The sequence below is a fragment of the Tamandua tetradactyla genome, chromosome 1 (assembly GCF_023851605.1).
Source record: "Tamandua tetradactyla isolate mTamTet1 chromosome 1, mTamTet1.pri, whole genome shotgun sequence".
NCBI classification, from domain to species: Eukaryota; Metazoa; Chordata; class Mammalia; order Pilosa; family Myrmecophagidae; genus Tamandua; species Tamandua tetradactyla.
This window is the reverse complement of record NC_135327.1, coordinates 23,658,864-23,677,753: the sequence shown is the minus strand read 5'-3', so window position 1 is coordinate 23,677,753 and position 18,890 is coordinate 23,658,864. Positions and strand designations below refer to the sequence as shown.

The window sequence follows — 18,890 nt, the reverse complement described above, 5'->3', positions numbered from 1 at the left end:
GCAGGACAAGCCTGGGTCAAGCTGAACCTGGCTCACAGATGGCACAAGAAGTGGCAGTGTTATTATTATCTTTATCAATAACAGCACACGAGGCTGTGAGTCAGCAGGTGGAGGACAGCAGGATGAGCTAGAGATGACTGCGGAGTCAGGCATGCGGCATGTTGGAGCAGGGCTATTCTTGGGGTGCAGCCGGAGGCCTGTAATCACACCCCAAGCAGGCGACAATAAAATCTGGAGTTGTGGAGGGCTGCATCTCTTCTTCTTTTTTTTTTTTTTTAGCTCCTCTTGAGCTCTCTCCACCAACTGTAGCCAGATTTAGGCAGCTCAATTAATTAGCTAGTGTTTATAAAGCGTTTGAAGAATTTTAAAAGTGCGACGTAAGTGCCAAATATTATTTTAATCTGTGTATATGTGTGGGTTTTTTTCTTTCCCAGCACATAGTTTCTTCCTTTTCTCTTCCTCTCTCCCCTTACCCTTTTTTTTTGCTCTGCCGGTTCTGTTTTGGGAACCAGGCTTGTTAAAATTTGCTCCTGTGCTTCCGAGCCTGGGGTCAGTCTGTTGGCCTCACTCACACCGTTTCCTACTCTGTCCTGCCCTCTTGGTAGGGAGAGCGACTGTCTGAGAAACTGAAATATCTCTGGAGAGGAGGTGGCTCTACAGGCATTCTCGTGTGCTGTGGATGGGAATGGAAACTGGAACATGCTTTTGGGAAAGTAGATTGGCAGGATGTACAAAGGTGTGAGAACTGTGGACCGGCCTTCAGCCTGGTCATTCCATTTCTGGGACTTCACCCGAGGACATAACCCAAATATAGAGTGAGTATTCTGCCAATGATCTCCCCAAAACTGGGGGGAGAATCCAAAATGGCCAACGATAGGAGTTGGTTAAGTGAATTCTGGCCTTTCCCCTACATGAAACTACAGGCAGCCATAAAAGGCCATTGCCACCAAAGCCATGGTTTTATGGAAATTTTTAATGCATACTTTAAAATAATATTGTATTATGCAAATAAAACATGCTCACTGCAAAGCATTTAGAGAAAACAAAAGTACTAAAACAAACTAATCTCATATATCATCAAAGATCACAACAATCAACATTTTGATATAGTTAAAATATGATGAATAAAAACAATATAAAATCATACCGCCAGAGAACTAAGGAAGTGTGTATTTAGCATCATTCATGAAGCTGTTCTTACAAAAATGAAAAACTGGAAATAACCTAGAGTCCAAGGAAAGGAGGCTGGTTGATCCTATTTTGGTGAAGCCACATAACAGGCAAGTCTACAGCCACAAAAAATGACAGAGTATAATTACAATTGTGAACATGGAATTACGTTACGAGAACAGAGGTAATAAACCAAGCAATATGCTCAGTATGATCCCAGACTTCTAATTTTGAAAAAAAATGCATATATAACATTAAGGATTAGCAGTGATTAATTTTGAGTGGTAGATTTACAAGGGATTTGGCTCATGTTTGTATTTTCCGTTTTTCTTTTTAAGTAAAGCCGGATGTATAACTTATACAATAAAAAAAAAAAGATGAAGGGAAACTGTACTTTCAATATGGTCATGACTTTGTAAAGTAAAATACATATAAATATATATAAACAACTGCCAGGTATTATATACAAAGCTGTAATATACAAAGCTCTTCAGATAAGGACTCTATAACTAATAGGGATGCTCCTTTTTAATCCTTCTACTGTGAGGTTTTGGGTTTTCGTTTTGTTTTTTTCAGATTTTCTAAACTAGAACAACAGATACTTTTATAATATATCTCATTTCATTTTTAAAAAGTCTATACATGTAAATATGTACGTTACATTTGTGTTCACTGTTGAAATGACCCCTCCCCCAGGGACCTGAACTGCTTTGTTCACTGCTATTTCCCCAGCTCCCGAAAGAGTACTTGGCCCAGAGTAGATTCTCAATAAATATTTGCTGATTGAGTGATTGATTGAACGATAAACACCAAAATGTTTCAATGTGTTAAGGCTGGGAAATGGGAGAAGGGCATTTAAACAATATACTTAAGTCTTTGATCTTGGGTTTTTGTTCTTTTTTTTTTTTTTGCATTGAGCATTTATGATGTTTCAGAAAAAAAACTAATGAAATAAAACATGCAAATCAGTTTTCTAATGGGAGAAATCAGGGCAGTGGGTGGCACCTGGCCTGTGTATTTGTCATAAGGAACTGTGCATCAGCAGCAGGCTGGGAGCCCCCGGCACTTGGGCAGCCGATGATTAATTATACCAAATTCCTACCGCGTGCCAGGGCCTGAGCTAAGGTCAGCAGATAGGCTGTGGAACCTGCCCTCACAGAGCATGCGTGCTAGCAGTGAAAATAGCTTTTAAAAAAATTACTTAAATGACTGCATTTGGAGCAAACCCCAGCCCGGTTGGCCATGCTATGGCGCTTGCTGGGTCTCTGACGCCACCTCCTGCCCTCTCCCTGTGACTACCCTTGCTCCAACCACCCCAGTCTCCTTTCTCTTCCTCAATTAGGCCAAGGAAGGTGTGATCACCCGGGTGAAATGCTGCCAAGAGATGCAGCAAGATGAGGCTGAGAAAGGACCATCAGGCTTAGAAAAAGCTTTTTTTTTTACAATCTTCACATATGACTTTTGAGGTTTAAAAAAAAAAAAGAGGAAGACAATTTCCAGAGGAGGTGGAAAAATAAGCATGGATGCTTTTTCTAATAGGAAAATCAACTTGACTCAGAACCCAACTTGCTGGGAGGGAGGCAGGCCACCGTGATCCCTGGGGGTCATTCCTCCAGGAGTCAGCCTCTTCTGGGGCCAAGAGAACAGAGCTGAAATGTACATTTCCCAGGAACCAGCCTTGCCCAGAACCAGAGCTCACTGCCACTCGTACAGGAGCTTGCCCATCCCTGGAAGCAGTGGGCAGCAAGGTGACAGCTCAAAGCAGCCCTCTGGGACAGCCACCTGGGGGCCCCAAGAAGGAAAGGGTATTATTGCTGGAGCCAAGGAACAGGATAGAGGCCACTTCCACAGAAGTAAGGGGCCCAGGGGCCTGGAAGCCCATGGCTGGAGCTCGGCAGTGCCCAAGGCTTGGCATCCTAAGATGGTTAGAGAATGACACCTCCTCCCAGTCCCACAGAAGAGCCCCCTTCCCTGACCAGAGTCATTATTCACCATCCCCGGGGGCTGGGGGCTTATCACTCACCTCCCCTACAGCAGCACCCCATCAGATGTCACCTTTGGTATCTTTTGGGTTGTGATTTAATGGCTGGGTTCGAGAGTATACAGTGCAACAATGTGCAAAAGAACACTGAATATGAGTGTGCTGAGTCTGTGAGAGAGTACACACAGGAGTGAGGGTGGCATGAGAGTATGTGCATATGTGCACCACTGTGCAGAGCAGGTATACACACAGGCGGGCACAAAGGGTCATGTATGGATGTCAGCAGGAAGAGGAGAGGACGCATGTATACAGAAATGTGTGGAAGTGCAGCCCAGGAGTGTGTCCAAATGGGCGCTAGTGAACAGGCCATAAGGGGCTGTGAACTGTATGCAGGACAGTGTCTGAACTGAGGATGGTGTGTACAAGCACATCGGTGGAAGTGAGAGGGCATGTGGGGGAGTGTCAGTGCTGGAGAGTGTGAAAACCTGCGGGGGGGGGGGGGGTAGGGAGTAAGCATGTGAATGCGTGTGTGAGAGTGACCGAGGAGTGGCACACACGGGTGACTGTGATGTGCAGATGAGTGTGCCCATATGTGTGCAAGGTGGTAGAGTGTGTAGAGGGTATGCATGCAGGGCAGGTGTGCCCTGTGAGTGCACGTGCATATGAGTACAAATATGGGGAAGCACTGGGGAGCAGGGCTGACAGCATGTGTGGGGAGCATCATGTACACCCTGTGTGTCCATGCACCCGTGTCTGTGGGTGTGCCCAGCCATGAGGGTGCCTGGCATGTTTGAGTTTCCGCACGTGAGAGGAGGAGGAGCAGTGGGAGTGATGTTTCCCTTGAGTCCGTGACAGCTCCCGGCGGGCACGGCCTCGTGTAGCTCCGTACAGGGTGCCGCCCTCGACAGGAGGAAGCGAGAGCCTTCCCTGCACACCTCCTGCGTGACAGTGGTGGGCACAGCAGTGAACAGGCCAGCCTGGAACTGCCCTGCTGAAGCCCTAGTCCCTGAGGCAGCTGGTATTTGGAGCTGGCCGCGTGGAGGGGGCTGCACGGGTGGGTGACTGCGTGGGCTCCACAATTCCCAAGCAGGAGCTCTGGGCTCTGACTCAGCTGGAGTCAGGCTTGCCATGACAAGGCACACATTTTCCTCTGGAGCCAGAAGGATTCATGCACGCTCTCCCAGACAATTTGTTAAGACTTCGTTTTGCAGCCAGGCCCTGTCCTAGATGCCACGGTATACAGGGCCAGGTAAGACATGCCCCTGCCCTAAGGACATCTTAGTCTTGGACATAGGTCATGAAGAGAAGGGGTTTAGGGTTGGGGTCTTGGGAGAGGGATGGGACCAAGAAAGCCTTCCTGGAGGTGGTGGCCTTTACGCTGGGTCTTAAAAGCTGAGGACTGGGGCAGACAGAGGCCAGGGAGAGGGGAGGAAGGGACCATATAAGTCAAGGTGCAGAGGTGAGACAAAGAACCATGGTGGAGGCCTTAGGGCTGCTCTTTTGCTATGAGCAAGGTTGGGTGGGCTAACCTGGAACTGGACTAACCTAGCACCCGGCAGGATGGCTTCCATTACCCATCAGAACAGCTGGCCATCCCTGGGAGCAGTCTGGATAAACTCATCAGATGGGCATCCCAGGGGGTGTGGCAGAAGCTACCCCATGCATTAGAGCTGACACTGATGGGACCACTCGGCCTGGTAAATAAAGTGAGGTGGGCCTGCGGGCCAGGGTACACTCTTTGCCATCCCCACTCCAAGCAAGTCTGAGAACTGGGCATTGTGCCACATTCTTACAGTAAAGGGCAGACCTTGGTGGCCCCCTCCCTGTAATAGATAAATTCTGAAAGTGCCAAGATAGACTAAAGCTCAGGCTCTGGGCCAGAAGTCCTAGATTTACATCCCTTTTCAGCTCGTCCCTAGTGGGGTGATGTGGCAGTCCTTTTCCCTAAGCCTCTCCCTCCTCCCCTGTAAAAAGGAGAAGCCACCTCTTCCTTCCCAAGGCTGGGTGATTAGCGGTGAAGAGACCTGGACTAGGAACTGCACATCTCCTGGACTCTTCTCTTTCTCCCACATCCCCAAAACCCACCTGCTAGCTCAACTTTCAAGATCTGCCCAGACCCGGAACACTTTTTCACCATCTCAGCTGCACTTCCATCTCTCACTTGCATCCTTATCGTAGTTTCCAAACTGCCCCCTCTCCCCTGTAGCCAGAGGAACTTCTAAAACCTAAGGCAGGTTAACATCCTTCCTTTGCTCAAAACCCTCCTGCAGCCCTCACCTTACTAAGAATGAGATCTGGAATTGTTATAATAGCCATAAAGCCCACAAAGTTCGCAACTATGCCAGATTTTCCACCTGCCTCAGGGCCTTTGCACTTGTATCTCCTCTGCCTGAAACTCTTGTCCCTTAGATATCTACCCTGCTGACTCTCTTGCCTCCTTCAGGTCTATTCAAGAGGGCTTCCTTGGCCACTCTGTAAAAATGCTACCTCTCTCTGTGCCCCTTGCTTTGTTTTATTTTTCCATCTATCAACCACCATATTACATGTTTACCTGTTAGTTTCTTTAGTGTCCATCTCTCCCCCTCCAGACTTATTTATCAGCTCCTTGAGGGTATATATTTAGTTCTGTTTTCTGCAGTATCCCCCAAACTTAGATTAGTGCCTGGCATTTGTCGAGCGAATATTTTCCTTTGCATTCTAGCCCTGCCACCCTTGAGACCCTGGGAAATGCCGTATCTGGGCCTCTGATTCCCCAAATGTAGAATGGGGGTGATGATATTAACAACCAAAGCAGGAGCAGCAACAAAATAATAACAGGTTGCTCTGAGGATGAAATGGGGTAACGCATGTAAAGGGCTTAGCACATGCCTGGCACAGAGTGAGCCCTCAATACAGGACAGCTGTCACCACGCAGCTGGGTATTTAAGGATGAAGGGGATGACAGATGATTACAGCTTTAAGTCCTAGAGGCCATGAATTCTCTCCAAGGCAGAGCCAGCCCTGACCCAATGAATGCTCACGATCACCCTGGGGTGGGACCAGACTGAGAACGCTGTGGCAAGGAGGCAGGGAGGGCCAGAGGTACTGCTGAGCCTTTACTGGGTTTAGCTGGAACCTGGAGCAATGAAGCAATGCTTGCAGTGTGGCCCTGTCTGCAAAGCAGCAAGGAAAGAACTGTAAATATGTGTGTGCCTTTTAGTACTTACCAGGCCTGGAAGGACCAGAAGAGGCTGGAAGAGCATCCAGGGGATGTGTGTTGCCTTGACAACCTAACAACGTTCTGTTTCACGTCCCTGTTTTGTAGCAGGAGAAACTGAGGCTGGGAATGAGTGAGGACGAGGTGGGAATCCTTCCAACTTCCAGGCCCTGCCTATTCCTGTAGGACAGGTGCTGGGCTACAGAGCAGTGCTCACATGGGTGCACTGTGGGGACTGGGCCAGAGAACAGGGCTCCCCCATGTAACCCTCATGACAGCCCAGCGAGATGAGGGCTAGTGCGACCACCCCTCTCCTGCAGATGAGGAAACTGAGGCCCGGAGAATGGCAGGCCCAGAATTCAAACTTAGAAGTCTGGCATCCCTCAGAACCTTTCACCACCACTGCAATGGCTTTTCCCTACAAACGGGGTCCCCTCTAGTGCAAGCTTCTGGAAATGGGGTCCCCTCTAGCTCATCTTCTGGATCAAGCTTCTGGATGCAGAGATGCATCTCCTCAGCCGAGATAAAGGCCCCCTTAAAAGCAGCATGCATTTATTAAGCAACATTTGCCAAGGTTCCAGTACTCTCTGCTGCCGACAGCAGACAGTCCCTGGATAGGATTTTCCCCCAAGCCGCCACTATTACACTGATTCCTTTTATAGAGCTTTCTGCAGCTTGCAGAAGCACTTACCACGGCTCTAAGTTCCCTTAGTCCTCAGCGGTCCCTGCGTGGGAGGAAATAGTGGCAGCTTTTCCACTTTGTAGATGGTGAAACTGAGGGTCAGAGTAGGGAAGAGATTTGCTCAGGACCCCGGCCAGTAATAGCCTTGCTGGATGGGAACTCGGGAATGTGCTCCAGAGCTGATGCCCTCTCCGCTGCCTCCCCCAACAGAGAGGGGTTGGGGTTATCAAGGAGGAAAGAAGAGAGGGCAACCGGGCTGGGCGTCAGTGCCAGAAGGGACCGGCAGGAGAGCCATCAAATTAAGTCTCCACATCACAGAGGGAGAAACTGAGGCTGAGAGTGGCAGAGTGGTAGGTTTCAGGTCACCGATCATAAAATGACAGTAACATAATAGTAACAGGGACAGCAATGACGGCCAAGGAGCACTGAGCACCAATGCTGCTGAGAGCACGACAGGCCGTGCCTGATGTCCATGGTGACCCAGTAAGGCAGTGCGGTCATCACCCCCATTTCAGGGAAGGTGAGACTGAGGCTCAGGGAAGTACAGCCATTCAGCCAAGGTCACAGGACTGGCAAGTGGTCTGACCCCAGCACCTGCATCCTAACCCCACGCCCACCCCCCATACTGTACTGCCTTGAGCAAATGACCTTTGGGACAGGCTGACCCTGGGCCATGTCCTCCAAACTAAACCCTGGAGAAGAGAGTGTAGCACTAATTGCATCACATTTCAGGTCTGCAGGGCACCTGCTCATTCATCATGGCTCCTGAACGGGGCAAGCAGCTTTGTAAAGCTGGATTTTAAGTACAAATTCTGGGGATTCTTGGTGACGACTCCACCCAACCTTACACTGGTGTTTTTGTGCCCCCTGGAATTTCAGGGCTCCCTATGGCAGCATGATGGGCACGGATTTGTGGTGTGGTAGCCGACCTAGCCAAGGGGTAGGGCCGTGCAGTGGTTAAGGTCCGGCTTCTGTGTGTGGCCAGGGTTACTGTGGGTACAACTCGATGACCAAGCATCCTGTGTAAACGGGGGTTTTAATACCCATCGTATCCTTCATTCCACCAATATGTGCTAACCTAGCTCTTCTGTGTGGGCACTCTGCTAAGTCCTGGGAAGCCCAGCAGTAAATACGCCAGGCACAGCCCCTCCCTCCTGTAGCTTTTATCCTAGTGGGAGGGAGAGGGTGGAAATAATGAAGCACATAAACATATAAACATGAAAATGGCTAGGAGTGCTTAGAAGCAGAGAAATTTGGCGTCATGACAGGGAATAACAAAGGGGAACATCTTTTAGAATGGGGTCGTGGGAAGGCATCCCTAGCATCGGAGATGACATTGCAGCTGCAACTTGAAAGAAACAAGGTAGCCAGGGAGGGTGCTCCAGGAGGAGAGAATGGCATGTGCAAAGGCTCTGAGGTGGGAAAGAAGCTGGTACCCTATGAGGGCCAGAAAGAAGGCCACCCCGGCTGGGGCCCAATGAGGAGAGGTGTGTGGTATGAGATGAGGTTGAAGAGAGAGATGGGGTCCAGAAAATGCCAGGACCCACAGGCCATGGTCAGGAATTTGATTTTGCTCTAAGTGCAGTGGGAAGCATGGACAGTTTCTGAGCAAGGCCTAAGATAATTTGATTTGCTGGAGCTTTTTATGGGTGGAGAGCCTGAAGGGGTAAGGGCAAAAGCAGGAAAGCCAGTGATGAGGATGCTGTAGCAGTCAGGGGCCTGGGTTCCAATCCTAAGTGCTGCATTTATAAGCTGTGTGACCCTGAGTCAGTCACTTTACCTGTCTAAATCTCAGTTTCTTCATCTGTCTAATAGGTAAATAACAGTTCCCATCTCACAGAACCTGTGGGGAGAATTTTCTCCCCGGCACTTCTTTCCACATGATCTGATGTGTTTACTTGGGTTTGCTTTCTTCATCCTCACTAGAAGGCCAGCTCCATGGGGCCCAGTATTTTCGTGTTCAGTTGCATCCTCAATACTCCCGCTGCACTGGCCTCCGCTATTCCTGGAGCATACTAAGCTCATCCTGGCCTCAGGGCCTTTGTACATACTGTTCCTTCTGTCTGGAAGCTCCTCCCCTGATATTCCAGGGTTGCTCCCTCAGTTTTACTCAAGCCTCTGCTCTCTCTCTTTCTCCATCCCTCCCTGCTCTATTCCCTTGCCCTGCTTTAGTTTCTTCCCAGTACTTCTTGCTACATGATCTGACGTATTTACTTGGGTTTATTTTCTTCTTCCCCACTAGACTGCCAGATCCATGAAGGCAGGCATTTTTTTTCCATTGTGTTCATGGTTGCATCCTCAATACCTAGAACCACCAGTACATAAGAGATGCTCAAAAACATTTGTTGAATGAGTATCTGTAATTAAAATGGCTATGATAGAGACAACCAAGCAGTGATGAGTAAATCAAGGCTCAGACCCCAGCTTTAGCTTTCAGGGGTTGTAAGGCCTTGGGAGGAGCCCACTTTGGCTTTGAGATGCTTCAGTTTCCCTTATTTGTAAGATGAGGATAAAGGATCCCACTCTTTTTGGCTCATTGTGAGGATGAGATAATGATGTACATCAAGAAATGCACATGGGAGGCTCACTGGGTGAAATGATTTGCACCAACTCGCACGCACTATATAAGGCTGCCCCACCACGCCCTGGCAAGGTGCGGGGTAGGCGAAATAAGGACAGCAGAGAGTCTGTTGGCGCTGAAGCTGGGGTTCCCTACACCATTATTCCAAATTTTCTCTCTATTTGAAACTTTCCAAAAGAAAAGGATAAGGAAGCAATCACGTGTGTTCAGAGCCCAGCCTGGCCTGGCACACAGGACTCAACGGGCACTAAGTATTTCCTTCCACCATGAGCTTCCAATTCTGGAGGACACCGCCACCTTGAAGACTTGGGGCCACACAACCAGGCCAGGCTTCCGCACGCATGCCGTCCAGCACGTCATCCTATGGCTCACTCCCCATTCCAGTCGCCCTCCTGAGCTGTACACCTGATACATCCCCTCCAGTCCCTGGTGGTCACCGGCAGCCATCTAACACCCTGCGTCCCCAAGCGGATGTGCCAGGAAATCTTACAGACACAAAGAACCAATTCTATACCATTTCCAACTTCCATCTCAGCTGTTTTGTATCTCTGTGAAGGCCTGGCCAGGCACCTGGCAGGGAAAATCTGTCTTGCAGAGGGCTCGATCAGAAGACCCACTTCAGGAATGCCTGAAGCTAACAGGAAAGCAGTTTCAGCTGTGAAAATAGATGCTTCCTTCTCTAGTACACGGGCGGAAACTCATCCTGGGAACACCGGCTGCCCCCACTTCCCAGGATACACTGATTGACAGAAGTATGAGAGAACCACCAAGAGAGTGAGCTGCCGGCACCTCTGGGCCTCAGTTTCTCTGCCTAAGTGATGCAGCAGTTAACAACATGGGCTCTGCAGTCAGAATGATCCGGCATCCCAGCCTGACTCTGTCACTCGCTGTGTGGCTTTGGGCAAATCACTTGGCCTCTCTGAGCCTCAGTTTCCTCACTGGTCAAATGGCTCCATGGTAACTGTGAGCGCCACCAGGATCCTGTCCGCCAAATGCTGAGCCCAGCAAGTGGCCAGAAATAATGATTCCTATTATCGTTTCTTAAGCATTTTCTCATGGAATTCGAGATCCTGTCAGATTTCTGGCTTTAACAGTGGAAACTTCTAGCACAGCTCAGTTTTAAAAAGCCTTGGCCTGGACCACAGGAGACTTGGCGTCCCACCCAGTCCTTTTTTCTCTGCTGCACAGTGAGGCACTAGATGAAAGGATGGACAACTCTCTCAGCGCCCCCTCCCTCCCCGAACTCCTCCCCTAGCTTCGCAGGTTTGGAAATCCATCTTTCCAGACCTGTTGATTTGGACTGAGACACCTAGAGGCAGGCTCCACCACAGCACTCAGTCCCAGTAATAGACAATTCCAGCTGACACTGCAGTTGGATTTTCAATCACCTTCTCCACTCCCCGTCCCCAAGCATAAAATCTACAGGGGCAAACCTCAGGCTGAACAACATCCACTCATTTAGTGGCCTTTGCTGTCTTTTGAGTACTCACTGAGGAGGTGTGCTAGGTGCTCTACAAGTCCCAGTTTGATAGATTCGTAAATCAAGACAAATTAAAATAATGGTGATTACAACACTGGCTGGTGGATTCTGGATGCTTATTACATACCAGACACTGCTTCAAGCATTATACATCTATTAACTGATTCAGTCTTTGAAACAGGGTTAACATCCTTCCTCTTTCACATATGAGGAAACTGAGGCACAGAGAAGCTGAGTAAGTTGTCCTAGGCCCCCGGCCTTAGCGTGGGCTATGCTGTCTGTACCCGGAGAGGCTAAATAACTTTCCAACTTAGCAGAACGGCAATGTGAACCAGCTGTCAGAGTTAAGCAGGCACATATAGAGTGATAAAGCATGGAGCAAGGAACAGGCAGCCTCAGTGATCAAATGGAAAAAATAGGGCAAAATACTGGGGAGAAGGTTCAGAGGAGGAAGGAATCCCTTAGAGCATGAGGCCACGGCACACGTCAGACCTTGAAGGAGGAATAGGGTCTGGACAACTGAAGAAAAGGAGGTCCGTTCCCAATGACAGCAGCAGCTTCAGCAAAGGCACAGTGATGGGGGGTTGGGGGGAGGGCACGTGCTCAAGTCCAGCCAGGGCTTGTACAACAGCATCCACCAAAGTCAGGGAGGCCCCATGTCATGCAAACCAAGGAGCTCTTGTTCATGAATGTTTGGGGAATGTTGGAGCAAACCAGTCCATCTTGGGATCCAACATCGTCGGACTTCTCAGGGTCTTTAAGGTTCGTGAGGATGCAATGCATGGCCAAGAAAGTTTTGGCCAGGAGGGAGGAAGCCTCGTTATCTCACAGCATCTCAACAGGTTAGCTCTTTGGAAAACACATGGCTAGAAAATTAGGCCCATCTAGGCCCTACTGCAGGGTTTGTGTGTGTTTAAGGGAATTTGGACCCACGCAACAGTTTTGAGCAGGGGAGTGACATGATCTGAGTTGTGTTGACAGGCCAGAAATATGAGCACATTTAAAAAGAGAGAGAAGAAAAAAACCTGCCATCAGTCCGAGACTACAAATAAGAAAATAACCTGTCGCACGGAACCGTTGGAAGCAGTGAGCGAGTGCATGCGTGTGGGATCCGTACAACACTTTTAGATTCCCTTCCTCTCGCACACCCCCTCTCCATCTGCTGCAAAGGGCACCAGGAAGATGAAAGGAGGAATCTTCCAATTCTGGGGGCTCCAGAGCCTGGCAGCCCAGATAGGGGGGCTCCTACAGGAGCCATATCGCCCCCCCACCATGAGTTGTCATTTGTGACGGCCAAGGGGCTGCAGTGTTCCCATCCTTGAAGGGGCTTTCCGAGAAACAACTGTGACTCAGTTAAAGCCATCTCCCTCAAGAAGGAATCCTTCTACAAAACCTCTACCTGAGCCCGGGGTGGGTGCCTCTGGCCCTGAGCCTCCACACTCCCCAGCTGGACTAAGTGAGCTCAATTAGGCCACTTAACTTCTCTTTCTCTCAGAGGCCACCTTGCTAGAGGACTGGATTCAAAATGCGGGCTCCTCAACCACTTACTCCCTGGAAATGGTACTCCCCCCGTTTTGGACTCGATTTTCCTCATCCGCAAAATGGGATGGCAGCCAACTCATATTTTGCTTTGCTGATTAATGAAATTATGCAGATAAAAGTGTCAGCACACAGCCTGGCATGTAGTTGACATTCAACGAACATTGGTTCTGTTTCCCTTCTCTCAACACATGGTTCACATTAGGACTTTGTGCCTGCTGAATGGCTACAAGAAAAGGAATGAATCACCCCACGAGTCTCCATGGGGTTGGCAAAGGAATAATTAATGGCCAGAAAGTACCCAGAAAACACCACGACTTTAAAGGATCGTCTGCAGAAAACACCACGGCTTTAAAGGACCTTCCAACAGCCCGAAAACTTTGCAGCTGCAACCCCACCACCACCCCACTCTCTTTTTTCGAAAAAGGAAGTTTAAATTTCATTTATCACTTAGGGAAGCACAGAGGAGCCAGAAGCATGCCACCCTGTTACACAAAAGTCAGAGGTTCACCAGAGGGCCCAGCTGCACCCCTCTCCCCGCCAAGTCTGAACCCCAACTTGGCCTGGCTTCCTCCAGGCAAGAGCAAAGGAGTGAATGGGGGCTCAGCTGAGGTTTGTGGGGGAGGGGACCCAAAGGTTCAGCATGCTGGCTACTCCCCAGATGCACCGTGCAGGCTCTGCCCCATTAGCTGCTCAGGAGCCCCCAAGTCCCAGCCCCTCACTTCGGTCTGATTCTCAGAATCTCCTGCAGTAAAGTTGTCTTAGGAAACAGGTTCCAGGAACATAAGTTGGTGACTCCACCGGCATCTTTTACAAATTTCCCTTTCGCAACACTGACGCTGACAGCAGTCTTTGGAAACTTCTTCCCCGGCCTCCCCCCACCAAGATAATCCACATGACCAGCCCCCTCCACGCAGAGATCATGTGAAACCTCAGAATCACGTGACCCGCCCAGACTGACAGGTCTGCCTGAGATACTAGCGTCACTCAATCCAAAACTGCCTTCCTAAGCCTGACATTTGAGTTTCTCACTTGAACAAATCCATTTTCTTAGAAAATTGGACAACTGCCTTCTTCTACCTTCCTGCCCTCCTGCCTCTCCTCTGCTTTGTCATAAATTCTGTGCCTGGAGCAACCGAGGGAGGGGCCTGAGGCCCCATCCTTCAGGTGAATTCCACAGCTGGACCACAGCGTGACCACAGAACCCTAAAAAACATGAGGTGAAGGATGCTGAGAGGCTTGAGTTCTGACGTGACCCCATCCCTTCCCCACCACCATTGACCAAGACACCCACTCTTACCTCCTAAGATTTATTTATTTCAAAGCTAATTCTTGGCCCCTCTGCTGCTCCCACTTTTTCAGGCTATTGACGCTGAATGGATTGGAACGGAAGTTTTATGGCCTAATCTTTACCATTTTAAAGATTGTTTTTATAGGCAAAGCGGGGAGACCTGCTCACATGAAGGGTGCTGGTGTTCCCAGCCATGGCCCCGGGAAAGGCAAGCTGCCCATCGGAACACTTGGTAATCGGTGTCTCTGCTCATTTGACAAGGACTGAGCCACGGGGTCCCGGTTGGGGAAGGGTCTGGAACAGACATTTAGAAATTAGCTTGGGGGCGGGCCGCGGTGGCTCAGCGGGCAAAGTGCTTGCCTGCTATGCCGGAGGACCTCGGTTCGATTCCCGGCCCCAGCCCATGTAACAAAAACGGAGAAACTGAATACAATAAAAACAAGAAAATGTTTAAAAATGTTTCCCTTTCTTCCTTCCTTCTATCCTTCCTTCCTTCTCTCTGTCTTTCCTTTAAAAAAAAAAAAAAAAAAAGAAATTAGCTTGGGCCCGGTTCCCTACTTCAGGAAAACCGAGCAGTAGTGAGAGCAGCTTGTGCATTCCCAGACCAGGAAGGATAGAAGGGCAGGAACTCGGACTTTTGCAGGGTGCCGATGGCCGGCTCAGGCAGGAAGGAGCAGGTTGGAGGTGCCACTCACCAGGGAGAGAAGAAACATATCAGTGCTTCCTTCCGCTCAGCAAGGACCCAACGGTAACAGAAAGAACTGGGGGACGGAAACCGGAGTGGGGGTTGCCTGTGTGGATTCCCTGGGTTCAGGGGAATGACAGGGCAGAGAGAAGCTGCTGTCCACCTCCACTTCTCGCTCCACCCACTCTTTGCTGGTTCTCCCTTTCTCACTGCTATCAGATGGTTACCAGCCTTTAGGCAAATGCAAAATGGGGGGGGGGGGATGCGCAGCTCATCTCTATCTTCTTCATCAAGGGTTGGGAGGTACAGAGACTCCGCTGCTGCCGACACCACCACCTCAGGAGACCAAAAGACAGAATCCCCAGTCTCCACCCTCGCCAGCCATGCTGTGTCTCTGCCCCTCATGCCCTCCCAGGAGACCCACATTTTTGCCAACCCCCTTTAAGAAGTGGGACTCCTAAATGGTGACCTCACTCCTTGGCTACTGCACACACTAGCCGTCAGAGCCCGCCTGCAGGCGGCAGCCAGGTGTTGATGTAGGCCAATAAAAAGACATGCTTTCAGAGCCACAGGTAACGGTCCCACTGAGCACCTGAGCTGCAGGGAGCTGCCTGGAAGCCAGGGGAAGGCAGGAGGAAGGGGGTAGCCGGGAGAGTGGCACAGAGCACAAGCATCCAGCTAGAGGCAACCACAGGGGCAATGCTCCGTTTTCACATGAGGCTCTGTTGTTCCCAGCACCTCACCCCAGGGTAACCAGTCTCCCTTCCTCCCTCTCCCCCAATAAGCGGTAATGCTGTTTTCCTCTGCGCACCAAGTGGAGCTCTCACACTTTCCTAATTGCAACACCCTGTTACTGTTCCATTCCAGGCAGCATGGGATGACCTCTGCCCCACTCCCTCTCTCAGATCCTGAGTCAAACATGTGGAAAGCATAGTCCAGGGCCTGAGAGCTTTTAGAGCGGCCAGGAGCACCTTGCTCTGAGAGGTGCATACAGCCTGCCTCCTCCATCAGGCTGGACACTGAATCAACTCATCTCCCAATGCCCGGGTGCCCAGCACCCAGCCGGCACACCCAGAGTTAAGACAGACTGCAAGCGAGAACCCGAGTTCTCTCCTGGGCTGTGTGACCTTGGGCAAGTCGAAGGCCCTCTCTGGGCTCAGTTTCCGCACCTGTAACCCAGATTATAGGTATCTCCTCCCCTCCACATTTGCCTAGTAGCTCCGAGCCGCGGTCTGAGAGGCCTGAGCCTGCAATGTGGGGAGGACAGCGGGGCTGGAGCGGGGAATGCTTACCTGGCCAGGCGCAGGACGTGGCGAGAAGCAGGCAGAGCAGCAGCCCGAGGCGGCCGGGGACCGGGCCGGCGGGCTCCATGGGCCGCGGCTGCGGAGCGAGGAGGGAGAGCGGCGGTGAGTGCGCGTTCGGGCGGGCGCGGGCTAGAAGCGGGGAAATGACTAAGGCTCCCCCACTACTCTCCACCCCCCACTCCCCTCCCCTCCTGGCCGGGCTGCACCCCTCCCCTCCCCAGAACGGGCTCCTGGAGCGGCTTAGGAACCGCCGTCGCAGCCGCGATTTTCGGACACCCCCCTCCCTCCCCCAGGAGAGATCAAGAGACGGAAAAGGAGAGAGACCCCAAGCGCGCGAGAAATAAAGCCAGCGACGGCCAGGGAGAGGCGGCAGGAGAGAGAAACAGACCCAAGGGAGCCAGGGAGAGAGCCAGAGACACAGAGAGGAGAGGGAGAGAGAGAGAGAGAGAGAGAGAGGGAGAGAGAGAGAGAGAGAGTGAGAGAGAGAGGGAGAGAGAGAGGAGTGAGCGAGGCAGCGCGCGGATCCAGACAGAGCGCGGGAGAGAGGAGAAACGCGAGGCAGGGGCGCGGGGCAGGCACCGCCGAGCCGCCCCCGCCGCTGCCCACCTGCCCCGCCCGGGCTCCTCCGCGGCGCCGGCGGCTCGGCTCGCTCTCGGCCCGCAGTCCCGGCCGCTGCCCCCGCCCCCGCCCCCGCCGACAGCTCGGCCCCCTCCCTCCGGCCCTTCCCCCCTCTTCCCTCCTTCCCGCCCGAGGAGGCTGCGGGGCTCCGGCCCGCCGACACAGTCTCCGCGAGCGCCCGCCGGCAGCGCGCCCCGGGGGGCGGGGAGGGAGGGCAGCGTCTCTCCCCCGCTCCGCGGCCGCGCGGGGCCGCAGCACCTCCGGCCGGCCCACGGCCGCAGCCCCGGGAGGCGGCCCCGCGAGCCTCCGCCGCCTGCGCACCCCGCTCGGGCTCGGGACCAGACGAGCCTGCGGCCCCAACAATGTGCCAGTTCAGAAGCCTTCGCGGCTCGTCTCCCCGCCTCCCCTCCCGCCTCCCCCCCCCCCCCCCGCCCCGTCTCCCTGGCACCCTCCCGGTCCCGAACCGTCACCCTCCTTCCTCCATCTCCCTCTCCCTGCCGAGCTCGGACCTGAGCCGCCAGGGAGGGCTGGAAGGCTGTGCAAGCGCCGCCGGGGGCTGCCCAGAGGCCGGGAGGGCCCCCCGCTCCACTTTGCGCAAACTTGTTTTTCTAAGGTCAGCGCCGCGAGCCGGCTACATCGTCCTCTTAAGGTGGACCGGGGAAGTTGCGGCCGACCTCCCCTGGCCTCGGGACGCTGGTCGTCCCTGCTGCCCGCTGGCCAGACGCTGGAGGTGGCCGAGGAGTGGAGGCTGGGGGGCGGGGACACGCCGACTTTCGCCCTCCCCCAATGGCCCCGCCCCAAGCCGTGTCCCGCAGCTGAAGGGCCCCTCTTGGGGGTGGGTGCAGGCCAGAGGGGCCCCGATTCTTTCAAAGCTGGGACGAGGTAAAGGAAAAAGCAGGAAGTAAGTGAATGTGGGGGGAAGGGGAAGAGGAAGGAGAGAGTGATGGTACAAAAATAGCGTGTGTGTAGGCAGGACTTCAGTACGCCTGGAAAAGAGGCGGAGGGAGGAAGGGGATTGCGAAGGGGGCTGGGGCAGGGAGGTGAGAGGACAAGCGTCCCGGGGCCCTCCCCAGAGGGGCTTCCCTGGGACCTCTTGCCTCTCTGTCAAGGGTGGCAGGTTCAGGGGGTGGGGACGGCTCAGGCAGCCGCAATGTGGGCCGGGAGAGGGCACTGAGGCGGCTCTGGGAAGATGGCAAACAGTGAGGAAGAGGAGGGAAAGGAGGAGACCGGGAGAAGAGACCTGGGTCGGAGAGGAGAGGGCCAGATGGATGAGGAGAGTGGGGTGCCCTGGGCGCCTGGCGGAAGAAGGCTGGGGGCTGTGAGAGGGGAAGGGGTCCAAGACCCTCGGATAATTGGGTTGGAAATAAGCTCAGAAGAAACCACTTTTGCCTCACGTGGCAGTTCAGAGACTCTGAACAAAGAGGGTGAGGGTAGGGGTGAGGTCTAGACTTGAAAACAAGAAGTTGAGGAAGAGAGAGAGAGAGAGAGGAGAGACCTTTCCTAAGGCCACACAGCAAGAGCAGGAGTAGAAGCTAAATTTGAATTCCTGGTTCCCAGGCTAAAAGCTTTTACCAAGTGATATCCTTCCCTACCCCCAGCCCCCACCCCCCATCCCACAGGGGCTTGGCCAAATACTGGGTCCTGCTGTCCTGCTGTCCTGCTCAGAAAGGGGGGGGGGGCAGGCAGGGGGCAGCTATGGACTGTGTGGACCAGACTCCCTGGGTTCAAATCCTGTCGCCACCTCTTAGGAGCTGTAGCATTGGGGAAATAACTTATTTCTGTGCCTCAGTTCCCGTATGTGAAATGGGGCCAACGTGGGTATCCACTTCAGGAGGCTGTTGGGAAGATTCTCTGAATTGATATTTGTAAATCACTTAGCCCAATGTCTAGCCTGCCACAAGTGCTCCAGGTGTTTGATAAATAAATAAAATGTTTGGCTACAATCTTTGGGAACCCGCAGGGTTCTGGGCAACATTGACGTACAAGGGAATTCTCATGTCTTTGTGTGTGTGAGAAACAACAGGGAGCAACATCAGGTCTGCGTCCACCAGGAATGTCCACTGCAGAGACCAGACAGACAAGTGAAATGACTCATGAAGCGAGGGAGACTGAGCTTAAAGAGTGAGCGGGGTGGGCTCGTTTCGATAAGGGTGGTCAGGAAGGTTTTCCTGAGAACGTGGGAGCTGAATCACAAGAAGCAAGGTGAAGGTTTGGGGAGAAAGGCTTGGCTGGAAGAGGGAACAGCTAATGCAAAGTCTTGGCTGGTGGGGAGTGAGGGCAGGGTCTGGGAGAGCTGTCCAGCGGGGGTGGCGTGGTGGACCTTGCTAAGGAGGTTGCAATCACTCTGCAGATGGGAAACCAGT

General features: G+C 52.2%; 1 protein-coding gene across 1 annotated transcript in view; it reads right to left on the bottom strand.

Annotated features, from left to right (window-relative positions):
• LOC143643731 (tyrosine-protein phosphatase non-receptor type substrate 1-like) overlaps positions 1-17,281 on the bottom strand; it is a 43,806-nt gene extending 26,525 nt beyond the window's left edge. Inside the window, exons 1-2 of the mRNA XM_077112287.1 lie at positions 17,037-17,281; positions 15,898-15,985 (exon numbers count right to left, since the gene is read on the bottom strand). Coding sequence (XP_076968402.1) covers positions 15,898-15,976 — 79 coding nt within the window. The 5' untranslated portion in view covers positions 15,977-15,985; positions 17,037-17,281. The remainder of the gene's footprint in view (positions 1-15,897; positions 15,986-17,036) is intronic.
• Between the last annotated feature and the right edge of the window lie 1,609 nt (positions 17,282-18,890).